We start from the raw sequence: 14,667 nt of genomic DNA, 5'->3' as shown, positions 1-14,667 counted from the left end.
GCTCTCAAATTTCAATGATGCCCTGTGTGACGCTAAAATTTGGCACTCCTCCTCACCTCTGATGCTCCATTCTACGGCCTTGTTTTGGTGCTTTTTGTAGTGCAGCACCCAGTGTGACTACACCAGTTGCATTACCCGAAAACTGCCTCTGTTGTGAGAGGAAAAGATGCATTTAGAGTAACATCATTAATGAAGACTCAGTACTAATGGTAGCTGTAAATAATTGCCCAGGATTGAACATATGTACTGCTGCACCCAGTGCGATGTTAGAAGACAACATTATTTGAGGGCATAAGCAGATAAACCAGCATAAATTATTCTTATAGCACATGATTTGCCAGTGTGGTGCACACAGGTGCACATTCACCTGAACAGACTTTCCACAGAGTCCCATTCCTTCTGTCCCTCCCCTTGGTTGAAATTAGGCTTGAAAGAAGTACAGTGGTACCTCGGGTTAAGAACTTAATTTGTTCCAGAGGTCCGTTCTTAATCTCAAACTGTTCTTAACCTGAAGCACCACTTTAGCTAATGGGGCCTCCTCCTGCTGCTGCTGCGCCGCCACTGCACAATTTCTGTTCTCATCCTGAAGCAAAGTTCTTAACCTGAAGCACGATTTCTGGGTTAGCAGAGTCTGTACCTGAAGCATCTGTAACCCAAGGTACCACTGTATTCTATTAGCTATGGTGGAAAGCTTTGTTGAAACTCAATTGCAACAGAGGAGGGGCGACCTCGGGGGTCCCAACTGCAGAGGTAACACTTCACTTCCCAGTTACAACCCCTCCTTGCTATAATTAGGCTTGTGAAAGCCTTCTACTGGCTCTTTGAGGGGGGTGATCTTCCAGGAGTTTGCACCTGTGGAGAGATGGTTAACTCTTATTAGTTGTACTCTCCTTATTATGCTTGGTGGGGGGGAGGGAACAAAAACACTTTTTCCAAGCCTAATTTCTGGTTTGGGAGATGTCTAAAGTGCCCATGGCAATAAAAAATGGGCTCAAAACTTTGGGCACCCCATTACAGTGTTTGTGCTGGGGAATATGTTTCCATTCCTAGCCAGTTTTCCAGAATGCCCTGGGTAATTTATCCACTTCCTGCTTTCTGCAATTCCAAAGGACGGGGGTGTCTAGATACAGGGGTACCTTGGATCTCAAACGTAATCCGTTCCGGGGGTCCATTCCAAAACCAAAGTGTTCCAAAACTAAGGCACACTTTCCCATAGAAAGTAATGCAAAATGGATTAATCTCTTCCAGACTTTTAAAAACAACCCCTAAAACAGCAATTTAACATGAATTTTACCATCTAACAAGATCATTGACCCATAAATTGAAAGCAATAAACAATGTACTGCAGTCACACAATCAATCAATCAATCAGTAGCTGAACTGGGTTCCACACAGTCGCAAAAACAAAACAAAAAGAGCCGCAAAAACAAAAACGCAAAATAGATAGCAAAAACAGACAGACCTCAGCGTAACACTCAAAATGGAAGTGTGGCACTCAAAACGGAAGCATAACACTCAAAATGGAGCATATTCGACTTATGAAAAAAGTTTGCAAACCGGAACACTTACTTCCAGGTTTGCAGTGTTTGGGTTCCAAGTGAGTACAAAGGCGTTTGAGAACCAAGGTACCACTATACATGCATAACCTGAGACATTACATAATTCAGTCTAGTTTTTGCTATTTATGTATTAGGCCCTGGAATAAGTTATTTATCAGAACTGTAAACTGCCCATTAATCTTTGGATGAAGGATGGTATATAAATTTCATAAAGAAGAAGAAGAATAAATCTGTCTCTGATAAGTCTTGTAGTGCATTTAGTAAACCTTATTGTGGCATTTTTTTTGGGACTAGAGTAGGCTTCCTCAGGGTTTGTTGACTTTGCTGCAAAACAAATTAATACAGCTATGCCTCTGGAAGTTGTATGAGCCAAGGGTCTCTGTGATTTGGGCACCTACATTTTGTAGAGACTTTGATCCACGCATAGTTTGTTTGCACATCACTTCAGAGGAATACATGGAGCTTGCAGAGAGGCCAGGAAGCTCGATTCTGCTTTGCTCATGCGCATGTGGACACAGGATTCCAAGTAGGAAAATAGCAAGCAGCTCCTGTTTCCCTATGTTGTTTGCCTTCGTTCTCCTTTGGTTTTCCGTCCATCTTTGACTGAGTGTTTTGATGGGGCGTCTGGTTGCTCACTACATTTTGCTGCTTTTCAAGAATTGGAATGTACAGCTAGGCTCTATCACTCTCAGAAATATTCTGATCAGAGTCTTAAAGTAGTACAGAAAGGCAACATGAAGATTTGGTGCCTAATTACAGTCCTTAAATTGAGGGCAGGAAGGAGGGTGAAAGTAAGGGCAAAAAAGACACTTGAGTAACATTCTAAACAATGGGCCGTCACTGGAATGCTGAATGAAAACATCTCATCCTTTTTTATTAGACAGAAAGCAAACAATGCTATGGAATTTGAACAATGCTGTAAAGGTTTGTCGTAAACAAGATACTGTTCTTCATAGGAATTTGCCATTCTTGAGAATATATATGTATATACCGTATATGTGTGTATGTGTATGTGTGTGTTTATTGCTGTGATAAACAATAAATACGCTGCCACAGCACTTATGATGATAATGAGCCCGTAGACAGATACTTCCTGCCTCCATTTCCTATTCTGATAGCTCACCAGATCAGGGAGTACCAATAGAGGAAGTTCTTTGAATTGGAACTTCCTCTTCACTAATATCAGGCTGTATTCCTAACCCCACATACCTGAGAGTAAGCATCAATGAATTTAACAGGACTTACTTTTGAGTAGACATAGTTACGATTATCTTGTAATTCATTGAAAGTCTGTTCAGAAAGGTCCAAAATAAACTTCTCACTTCTTTAGATTTAGAGCACAAAACTGGAAACTTTTGTTGATCCATAGCAATTTTTAAAAATCATTCTTAACTGATTTAGAGCCAGCTTTTAGGGCACAGCTGCCCTTCCAAGGAAAAACAAACTTAGAAAAATATCCCACTAAAAACCACATAACACCCCCTGAAAACTGAGCAGCAGTAATTAATACAATAATGATAATTGATTAGAACAGTTAATAAAAAAGTAGCAATTAATTAAAAGCTAATAATAATAATAAATTATTAAACGTTCCCAAAAATAGAGCCATGTGTATTACTTGAGGAAGAGACTTCCACAGACTTGGGGGCCTAGAACAATGTACAATGACTGATCTTTTACTGATGTTGTATATGATTATGTTTATAAAATGCTTTTTGCTTCTGTAGTTTGGTATTAATGTATTTAGAGACATTATGTTAAACTCAATATTAGTGCTGCTCAGAGTAAACCCACTGAAATTACTGGAAATTACTAATTTAGGCCCATTAATGACACTGGGTTTACTCTGAGTAGGACTAACATGGGCTACAACCCACTTTTATTTTTATTTCCTGAGAAAGAAATATGAAAAACATTTAAACTTAGGAAAAAAGCAGTAAACTCGGATTCTGTAAAGTGAACACAATATTTGTTACTAAATGTGCTCATGTCTGGTGTACTTGTCTGCACCACAGAACAAGGAATTCAGCCTGATTGTGTCTAAATTTGGCACTTGGTGAGGATAAAACCAAATTAGAAAGTGGTTCATTAAACTTCTTTATTTTCAAGTTAGAAATAACTCACTTTTAGCAGCTGATGGGCTGAGCAATTTTTATGGTGTTTTTAATTATGCTGTTTGTGTAATATAAAATAATTATTTTAATGCTTTTGTTTAATATACATTATGGTCTTATATTATTTTTTGTTCAACATCTGGTAACCATTTTTGGTGAAGAGTGGTATAGAAATTTGCTGTTAAATAAAGAAGAAAAGAAAATCCACTAGTTTGAGATCCAATCATGAAGATACATTTATTTAGACAGCACAACAAATAGAGATCGGAGTTGTGTCAAAATTTTTGTAATTCTCAATGCATGTACAGCAGGGAGTATGCACTGGGCTTAAGATCATGTTGGTAACCTCAAGTATGTTCCAGGAAAGTATATACCAACCTCAGCCCACTTTAAACTGGTGGTAAGTACTTTCATGACCAATATATGCCTGACTGGTTTTTTAAAAGTACAATGAGTTGTAGTTTGTCATACACATTGTTAGTCATGCTCATAGTAGCCCCATTAATGGGCATGATGAATAATTTCAATGGGTCTACTCTGAGAAAAGTTTGGTTACATACAAGCCATAATTTGGAAAACATTCCCAGAATCACTTTAAATTTCCCTCTGGGACTTAACTGTTAGTAACGTGTTGCACATAGCAGTAGTCATGGTATTGAAATGTGACTGCGTAGTCTACACAGAAACTGGGGTTGCCTTTAATGTTGTTTATAACAGTTGGGCCGAACTTGTCAGGTGAAGGTTAATTGCACTCCAGTTAAAGCAGTTCTCTGCACAGATGGGTTATCAGGACTGAACACTCATTACAAGATTAATCTCATTTCCGACAAGACTTCCCTTTCCTTCAACTGATTTTGCTCAGGCATTGGACCTGTCATCAGCCGTTAAGAGAAGGGTGGATTACCTCTGGGATATTTAATGCTTGTGTGCCATGAAACAATACAAAATGTGTGTCATATCGGCAAAGAACATCTTTAGGAGACAGCACATTTTCATAGCATTGTGAAGGTCGAGATTCATAAACAACTGAAACAATTGCAGTGCTTTGAATTAGCTCTTTTAATGAACCCAGGTTTAAGCAGATTCATCTTGAGATCTCCTTTCAGATGTCAGTGCTGTTCCAAACAGATTGTGGATTTATGAGTTTCGCTCAAAATATTTTGCCCTGATAGCTCACAAAAACCATCAAACTATCCATTTTTGGAAAATGGAAAGCAGGACAGTTTCCGTTAAAAGTTGTTTTGGCCAGAAGCAGTTGTATAAATATGGAAATGTAAGGATGCCCAAGTTCATGCAAGCATGATTAAAAGGCACAGGAGCAACACTTGGGGAAATCACACTCTGAAGATCTAAAGGAGCCTCTACATTATCTTGCACACCTGCTTCTTGAGTTTTATTTTCAAACTAGGTAGGCTTCTGTTTCCTCCACAGGCTGAATATATAATCCAAAAGCAATATTGGCCAGAAAAGTAATGAGTAAAATAGACAAAACAAAAACACACTCTCTCTCTCTCTCTCTCTCTCTCTCTCTCTCTCTTTGTGTGTGTGTGTGTGTGTGTGTGTGTGTGTGTGTGCTTGTGAAAAACAGGTATCACCCAAACTGCACATGATCAGGATTTAATCCGTTAACATTTGCTGTTGTTTTGATCTACTTCTTAATGGCTACCGTATTATATTTTATTTAACAAAATGTTTTCTTCTTCTTCTTCTTCTTCTTCTTCTTCTTCTTCTTCGGGGATCACTTGTGGCTGAGTAAGATTGTCTTCCATGAACATGTTAACTAGCCCCTCCCCCATTTCGGGGTGAGCAGAGTGGATCTTAAATAGGACTGCTCAGTCATGGATACAGCTGCCGAGCTACTCAACTGCCTCATTCCTTGAGTCAGAACAACTGAATCTGTATCCACCACCCATGAGCCGGTACATGACTAGGGGCCTCCAGATTTCACAGTTCTGCCCCCATTGCCATTTGCCGATCACCATGGGACTTCTTTGGGTTTGGGATGGGTTTTTGGAAGGCGCCTTTGCGTGAATTTATGTGTGTAGATCAGTGCACACTGACCAACGCACACTCTTCGCAGTAAGGCTCTATTCCATTGGCATGGGTATCAACATGACTGGCCAATTCTTATCTGCTGTAGCCTTCATCCGCCTTCACAGCCGTTGTAACATACCACCTGTTATCTTCCGGCTGTTCTGCCATTGAGGACTCCTTGGATCATTCTTTGTCTAGCTCCTCCCCTTTGACAAAATGTATATACTACTTGATTCATCTAAAAAAATTAATCAGTTTATTAGAGAGTTGCTGTAGCAATAGTGGCTGAGAAAGTGAGCTCTGGATCAGAAAGTCCCCAGTTCACATCTCACCTTTGCTGTGAACTCATTAGGTGGCCTTAGGAAAGCCTCTTTCTCTCTCAGCTTCAGTCCCACCACTACCATGCCTACGTTCAATAAGGGAGACAATAATACTGACTTGACTGACAAGGTTGCTGTTAGGATTAGAACTAAATAAAGCAATATGCAAGGGGTGGGAAATCTTTGGCGCTCCAAATGTTGCTGAACTATGACTCCCAGGAGACCCAGCAAGTGTGGCCAGCAGCCAGTGTCAATGTGAGTTGTAGTTCAGTGACATCCCCCTGAAATATTCAAATGTTACGTATTATTATTTAACAAACCATCATAGATCAGTTTTCAATGCAGAAACAGCCCCAGAAAGAAGAGAGGTGAACTTTTAAAAAACAGTTTTTAGAGTTTTGCCTTCAGGCATCTTATTTCAATATGTGCTTTAATTTAGACACTTATTTTCATGATTTTTTTAAAAGCAGAATTCCTGAAAACAAAGCACCTTAATCCCAAACCTGATTCTGTAGTTTTCTCATTATTATTATTAATTCTGATCTCCCATAACTTCCAATATTTCTTTGATGAAAATAGGGGCATCCCATTCCATAATGATCATTTTACTATTTATATGCCACACAACTTATTGGGTTCCCCAGCACTCTGGGCAGCTTCCCACATATATAAAAACATAAGAAAACATTAAACATTTTAAAAACTTCTTTATACAGGATTGCATTCAGATGGCTTGGGGGTTGGATAACTCCATACCCTCCAACATTTTTCCAATGAAAGTAGGGACATACTAAGGAAAAGCAGGATATTCCGGGATCAAATAAAAAACCGGGATGGCTTCTCTAAATCAGGGATGTCCCTGGAAAATAGGAACACTTGGAGGGTCTGGCCTGCATATTCAGTAGTGGGGGGCACTTGCCCAGGTTGAATATACTTAGAAGCCTGCCATATTTTTAATACTACTTAGGTTGCAATACCCTAACCATTTACCTGGGAGTAAGCGCCACTGAATGGAATACAACTTACTTCTGAGGTGGCAGGTATAACATTGCATGGTTAATGTGCTTAGAATTAGAATGCCAGTCTCCCTATCACAGTGGTTTTGAACCAGTGTGCCGTGGCACCCTGGGGTGCCTTGAATAGTGGTCAGTGGTGCCACAGGCAGCATGAACCTCCATACCTTCCCTCCCTCCTCTGATGCCCTCTCACACCAATGGCCCTGGCTACAAGATCTCCAGGCGAATATTGCCTCTGAGGCCAACCAGGGGTTGCTGGTTGCCAGGAGCTGAGGCATCCTCGGAGTAAGCAAGCAAGTGGGCGAGGACCCCTGAGGAGAGGGGAGAGGAGAAGACGCTGGGGGAACCCTCCACAAGAGAGGGTGACTGAAAAGGGGTGAAGGGCAGAAGGATTGGCAGGCAATGGGCGACATAATTGGGCTGCTGTGACTCAGAGTATGTTTCTTCACGGGGAGTTGCAGAAAGATTGTAGTTGGTCAAGGGAGCCGTGGACTCTAAAAGGTTGAAAACCTCTGTCCTACCATATCAAATCCTGAACACTGGCATTTATAGAAATATAGCAAAATGATAATAAAATCATTAGCTATGCAGTCCTAGAGAAGTCAAAGGATCCATGCTAATAATACAAATATACATAATTTTATGAGTAAAATGGGGAAGGAAAACATTGCCCTGAAAGCACTGATTTTATAGATCTATGTGAAAATGGTCAGCGGATCAGCTACCTACGTATATGAGAAAAATTGCAGTGGAAGCTTCAGGGAAGAGTAATCTATTACAGCAAATGAAAAGGAATTATAGATTTGGAAGGGACTTCAAAGGACATCTAGTCCTGCTGGTGCAGGGAATCCATTCATAGCCTCCTTGGTGGGGGGCCATCCAGCAGCTGCTTAATAACTTCTAACGAAGGAGAATGCACCACCTTACAAGGTATTCTGCTCCACCATCAAACAGCTCATAACTATCATAGAAGAACACATAGCCTTATCTGGAGCTAAGTTTATTTTGGGCATTCTGATATAACCAAAATAACACAACTTGGCAAAGATCCTGCCTGCTCTGTAACTTCCATGAAACTTCAGTAAATTCCAAAACAGAAAACAAAATATTAATAATACCAATCAACAGGCTAGCAAGTATGTTTACACAGTACTTCCTGTCGTGACCTCTGGCCAGCAACTGTTATTTGCTTCTGTAAGAAGCCTTTCCATTGACTTTAAAGGGTTCTGGATCTCACAAGGACAAAAGGCAGGAGGAAAAGGGTAATAAGAGGAGAATTCTAGGCCATGCCTATGGTCAACTGCCCATAAATTATTGTGAGCACAATGGAAACAAAGATGTCAGACCACAGCAGTCCACTGAAAACCTATTTATTGAATCAAAGTCAAGAATACCCTGGGTTATTCCAGGACACGCCAACAGATTTTTATCATTTCCAAAATAGTGGTTAGATATAGTGCTATGTCCAAACTCAGACCAGTTTTTAATTTTAATTATTATTTATATCCTGCCCTTCCAAAGGAACCCAGGGCGGCAAACACATAAATGCTAAAACAAGTAAAATATCTCAAAAGATGCACAAAGCAATTCCAATACAGATGCAGACTGGGAAAGATCTTTTCCTTGAAAGAGTAAAGTCTTCAGTAGGTACAAAGAAGACAACAGAGGTGGCACCTTTCTAACATTCAACAGTCCATCTCACTACAAACCATGAGCTGTAACCAAGGTTTGTTCTTGACTTGCCACTCATGCTTTGTCTGAGTGAGACAAACTATGAACTCAGGTTTGGATTCAATGGCTTAGCTCCTGGTAGCACAGAAGCATCATGCCCAAGGGAGGAGCAATTTTCTAAATGTTCGTCATAGTTTTAAGCAGCATTTAGAAGAACCAACTCCCATAGAAAACTGCCTGCTTCTGATATCTTTTACTGAAGATTTGCTCCAGATGACTCAACCTTTGGAGGTGAAATTGATGACTACCCAGGACTGGGCCTTTTTTGTAGTGGCACCTCATTTGTAGAATTTCTTCCCAGCGTACATTTGTGAGGTATGCATTATCATTTAGATGCCACTTGAAAGCTCTAACTTACCCAAGCATTTGACGGCATTTAATTTAGAGATTTTTACTGATTGTGTTCTGTTTTGACTGTTGTTTCTGAGAACTGCTGTGACTGTATTCTATAGTATTGTCTTGGCTACAGCTGTTGGTTAGTGAATCATAGAATTGTAGAGTTGGAAGGGATCCCAAGGGTCATCTGGTCCAGCCCCCTGCAATACAGGAATCTCAACACACAGTTCCCCATCCAACTTGAAACCATACCAATCCCTTCTTAGCTTTGCAAATGTGCTAGCAGTTTTATTGCCTTCTAATAAAGAAAGAGCTTAACCAAAAGCCTTGGCTTGGACAACACACTAAGCCAAATCTTCACTTGGCTGAGCATGGTGTGGGGTCAAAAATGGCCAGGGAGGAGGAGTAAAGTGGTTGCAAGCTCCTCTCCAGAAGCCTATACTGGTAAGCCAAAGTTTGTGGTGTTGTCTGATCAGGATCATGGCTTGTTTCCTCCCAGACAAACCACAGTTGATAAGCCAAGAGGAATAGCACAGCAACCCAGGTGCTGGCTTGTTTTTGTCCATGGGTGGCACAGCAAGAGCAAGATGAGCCCTGTGGGAATTCATTCAGCAGCATGCCTCCGCCTAGTGCTTATGCAAACTATTGTTTTTTTAGCTCACTAATTTTACAATATGGATGAAATTCAAATGAAGCAGAAAGTTAGAGTATATTGCCTGAAATCTTTTTAGTAATTGAGAGGTATCTGTGTTTATCAAAATCAAAAGCTCATTTTGTATGTCACTGTACATTTTGAGTCACTGCTTATTATAGTAATCCGTATTATATACCTCTTGGGTGCAAAGGAATGCCTTAAATCCTGTGGAAATGAATGAGGCCCACTGACTATAAAAATATGTTGGTTTGCACAGTGAAGACAACTGAGGACTGAAGTTCCTTAGTCCTAGTTTTTCAAATGTACTTTCTTCACAGTTAAAGAGTTATTTGACTTCAAAATTCACAGTCCGCTGAGCTTGCTTGCATGAAACAATCTGCTATGTGACATAAACTGGCATGATATACAGTATCAGGGTGCTTCCAGACAGGGGCTTAATACTGCAAATGGTTTTTTTCAGAAATCCCAAATGAATCACTGGCAACAAGCTCGATTTTCTGCAGAAAGGGTAAATCCCAAATGGGAGGAGGCAGTATGAACTAATATTTTGATACCAGTATCTTTTGGATGCTGCAAAAATCTTACTGTGCAGTAGGATTACCAATCCCACACTAAACACAAATCTGTTAGTACTTTCAGTAGTGTATTTAAATTGTTATTGTACTAACTATAGTCATGGCATTAAGCACAAGACCCAGAATGTTTTGCTGGTTTCTTGTACTATCGTGTTCCTGGAAGTGTAAGAGCCCTAGTGCACTTCAGTTGGGTTTCTGGGCAATTTTGAAACCTCAAAGCATTTGAAATCACTGGCAAGATGCCTGCTGCTGCATATTTACAGTTACACAGCTCTTTTACTTTTAAGGTTCCTCCTTCCTTTTTTCTTCAAGTCTCTAGGCACAACCAAAACAGCGGGTTCTTTCTTTTTGGTATGCTGCATTGTTCTGTGGAAGTGGGTTGCTTGGAGTTCACACTTTGTTTTCCTGTTGTTTTTCTGGGAAGTTGGCTGTGCTGCAAAAGATATGGGACTAATTTGTAGGAAGTGGATTTGTTTGGGGAAGCAATAAAAGAGCAACTGCTTACATGCTCCCCAAATGTATGTTTTAATGCATGGCACAACTTAATGCCTGCAGAAAAACCTGCAGTCCGCTGACCTCCATAATTTTATAAAAACTTTTCTTTGACCTTCCTTCCTTACTTTTGCTGTATTATTTTTAAGAAAATAAAATAAACAAAGTGGAGTATTTCCCTTCAGATATAGCTTGAAAGTGGCTTGTTACATAGTAACAACAATTAGTGATGAATGGTTGCTACGTTGTGGCTGTGTTCTAGGACTTGAGGGAAAGCAGGTACTGTATCTTCATACTGTAGTTGGTTGTGCAACATATGGCTGCTGTAGCCATTATTCATCAGTAATGATTGCCAATCTAATACCTCATCTAAATATTCATTTAAAAGTACCATATACCTCTTTTAAGACTTTTCCACCTCAGAATGTCATTAGGAAAATGATATATTTGAATGGAACTTCACAATTTAAAAGCACATACAAATTAGCATTCCATACAAGGAGTTTTTGATATGGTACAGTCATTCAGTCATACAATTTGAAACCAGCATTGTGGAGTGCTACATTGTTGGTAGGGTGCTTTTCGTGAACACATACATCAGCCATAAGACAGCCAGCTTTTGAATCCTCTTATTGATTGGGAGAGTCACAGAAAGGTAGTAAAATAGCTAATATGGACACAGTATTCTCAGATAGATAGATGGATGGATGGATAAATAGATAGATAGATAGATGTACTATGAATATCACCAAAATAGAAAACTTGAGTACAAATACACAGTCCAGCCCACTACAAACACAGGACCAATATGAATCACCCCTCCCATTTCCCTAGGTATATAGCACATGACTGAGCCATTACAGATATTGGGTATCTCTGTGTGTCTGCTACATTCCTATCCATTCCTTTCTCACACCGGGGACAAAATCCTAAAATAACTTGATAGACATCTGCAGATCTCCTAATTCTAGTAGTACCCTGATGCATTGTGTGTGCACCTCCCACCAGGAGTTTTATACTGAAGTTCATACAGAACTTATTTCTAAGTTCCAATTTTAAGTAGGTAAGTTATATTTTCCAAACTGGCAATAAAATTATGACCTAGGGAGGTTAGGGCAACATTTTTCTTACTTTTCATGCCAAGAGTTTTTGTTGTTCAGCTGCCCTGTCATGAATATTGTTGTGAAGTTTGTGTGCCACCCCCCCCCCAAGCTCTGCCAAGTGGTAGCAAGATTCCAGGGGGTTCCAGGGTTGGGTTTCCATTGAGAAAAAGGAAGTTCTAGTGTCTTCAAGAAATATGGTTTATTGTACACTCATTTATACCTGAAGTCTTCAGTGGAGGGGGTGCAGAGTATTATACCCCCAAGAGTGTCTCTTGTTGCCCCTCTCATAACTTCAGCAGGCTTGAATCCAAAGCAGCAGTCAGTCATGGTTCCTGGTCTCTTGGTGCAGCCTTCTCCAGCCAGTGCCAAGATGGTTCTGCCTACTTCCTCCTTTTTGTTCACAGAACACCTTTAGATTTCAAAAAGGACACATTTTCCTGTGACATCACCCCCCACTGTCACCTTGACAACTTGCCAGTTCTCCTGCCTTTGTCCATTCCTGGGGTGCGTTGGGAGAAGGACAGTTCTTTTGCATTTCCAATGGCCCTTAATGGCTCAGTACTTACCTAGCCAAGCCAGGCTGGTTTGCATAAGCTAATCCAGGAATTTCCTGTCTGGTACAGTTTTGCAGATTTTATTTCCCTTCATATCCCAAATATTCTCTAAATGCTACCATTTTATTCATTTCTACCATTCATTCATAGACCCTGGAAAACCCTAGATCAGGGGTCAGCAACCTTTTTCAGCCGTGGGCTGGTCCACTGTCCCTCAGACCCTGTGGTGGGCCAGACTATATGGGGGGGGGATGAACGAATTCCTATGCCCCACAAATAACCCAGAGATGCATTTTAAATAAAAGCACACATTCTACTCATGTAAAAACACCAGGCAGGCCCCACAAATAACCCAGAGATGCATTTTAAATAAAAGGACACATTCTATTCATGTAAAAACATGCTGACTGTCTGTGGGCCAAATTGAGAAGGCAATTGGGCTGCATCCAGCCCACGGGCCTTAGGTTGTGAAATATACTCAGAGTTGACCCCTGCCCTAGATCTATGACAATATAATCACTTAGTGGTACTTAGTCTGATTTGATAAATCAGTTTCACAGAGGCAGAATACATTTCAGATGTGTTCAACTCCTTACACATGAATTTTAAGCAGTATCATCTGTACACACACTGCCCATTTGCACAAGCGATGCTTACACTTAATTTCACTTTTCATGTTTCCTTCATCTGTAATCCAAATGTAAAATCTGCATTGGCTAGAAATACATTGGATTTATCTCCTATCTTTCATCCTGCATGAACAATATCCACAAGTCAAGTGACGTATTCCAGATTCAAAGATAATCTTCATGCCACAGGTCCAATTTTACTGCAGACCATTATGTGGTTGCTATTTTGAAAATGGGGAAAACTGGGAGGAAGAGTTCAAGTATGCTATAATGTATGATGACAGTCTCACTTGCTAGCAATTTAATGCAACAATTGTATGCATGCCTACTCAGAAGTAAAGTTGCACTGAGTTCCGTGAGCTGAAACTTTGCATTCCTCAGTTTGCTTGAGGTCTGGCATTACTCATCAGAGAAGAGCTTTCAAAAGCTATGGAATGGCTTTGTGCTTTAAAAATGTATGTGCAGAGCAGCAAAAAAGGCACACAGCAGCAATTCATTTTGTCGCTGCTCCACAGAAAAAGAACTGAAGTGATACATTTTTCATCTTGGAAAAGCACATATCCAGCATCTGCTGCTGTTTAATTTACTGTTGTTAACACCTTCAGTGAAAGGATTTGCAATTTTCCCTAAAAACACTCCAATGACTGGAACAACAAGACCCAACCTCTTCAGCTGGAATAAACTATGTACCGTAATTTTGAACAACTTGCAGTACTTAATTTGTATACCTTTTGGCTCTTCAACTTTTCCCCTTGTTTTTTGTGGTGATGAGGCTCGTTAACTAATTGGAAATTGTGTTGGGTTTTTTGTGGTTTTCTCAGAGAGCAAATCATTCTAAGGACAATGAAGTGTATATTGTAGTTTACAGTTATACACAATGTACAAAGCATTGTTAAGGGTGCTAAGAGTTGTTAGGAGATCCCTATTCTCCACACACAACTACAAATCACAGTTCCCTGGTTGTTAAACAACTCTGGGAACTATAGTTCTGTGAGTGGAATAGGGGTATCCTAACAACTCTCAACACTCTTAACAAACTGCAGTTCCCAGGATTCTTTGGGAGAAACCATGGCTGTTTAAACTGGTATGATACGGCTTTAAATGCATAGTGCAGATGGTTCCTTATTGTCACTGCTGTGGATCAAAACCTTAAAGTTCTGTACAATATGCATAACTTTTCTCTCAGGTCATTTTGTTGCTTTCTCTTCTCTGGATTTCAGGAAGCATTATCAGTTGTGAGTGAAGACCAGTCTTTATTTGAGTGTGCCTACGGAACTCCCCACCTTTCTAAGGCAGAGATGACAGCCTCCTCTTCTAGTGAATATGGGCAGACATCAAAGATGAGTCCACGTGTTCCCCAGCAGGACTGGTTATCGCAACCTCCAGCCAGAGTCACCATCAAGATGGAATGCAATCCAAATCAAGTTAATGGCTCAAGGTAAAAAAAAAAAAGTTTAAAGATTCTTTCTTTGCATCTGTTTGGGCAAGGCTTTGCACTCTGAATCTTCCTGAATTGAAGAATTATGAGCAGGCCTAGTACTTAGATGGT

General features: G+C 40.2%; 1 protein-coding gene across 8 annotated transcripts in view; it reads left to right on the top strand.

Moving 5' to 3' along the window:
- Positions 1 to 14,667, top strand: part of ERG (ETS transcription factor ERG) — a 113,383-nt gene that overhangs the window by 77,973 nt on the left and 20,743 nt on the right. For all 8 annotated transcript variants that reach the window (XM_081859888.1, XM_081859891.1, XM_081859889.1 and 5 more), the window contains one exon: positions 14,339 to 14,556. In XM_081859888.1, the coding sequence (XP_081716014.1) occupies positions 14,339 to 14,556 (218 nt within the window). The remainder of the gene's footprint in view (positions 1 to 14,338; positions 14,557 to 14,667) is intronic.

The sequence above is a fragment of the Podarcis erhardii genome, assembly GCF_964252035.2.
Source record: "Podarcis erhardii genome assembly, chromosome: 4".
Taxonomy (NCBI): domain Eukaryota; kingdom Metazoa; phylum Chordata; class Lepidosauria; order Squamata; family Lacertidae; genus Podarcis; species Podarcis erhardii.
Note: the sequence above shows the minus strand (reverse complement) of the source record. Positions and strands in the feature narration are given on the sequence as shown.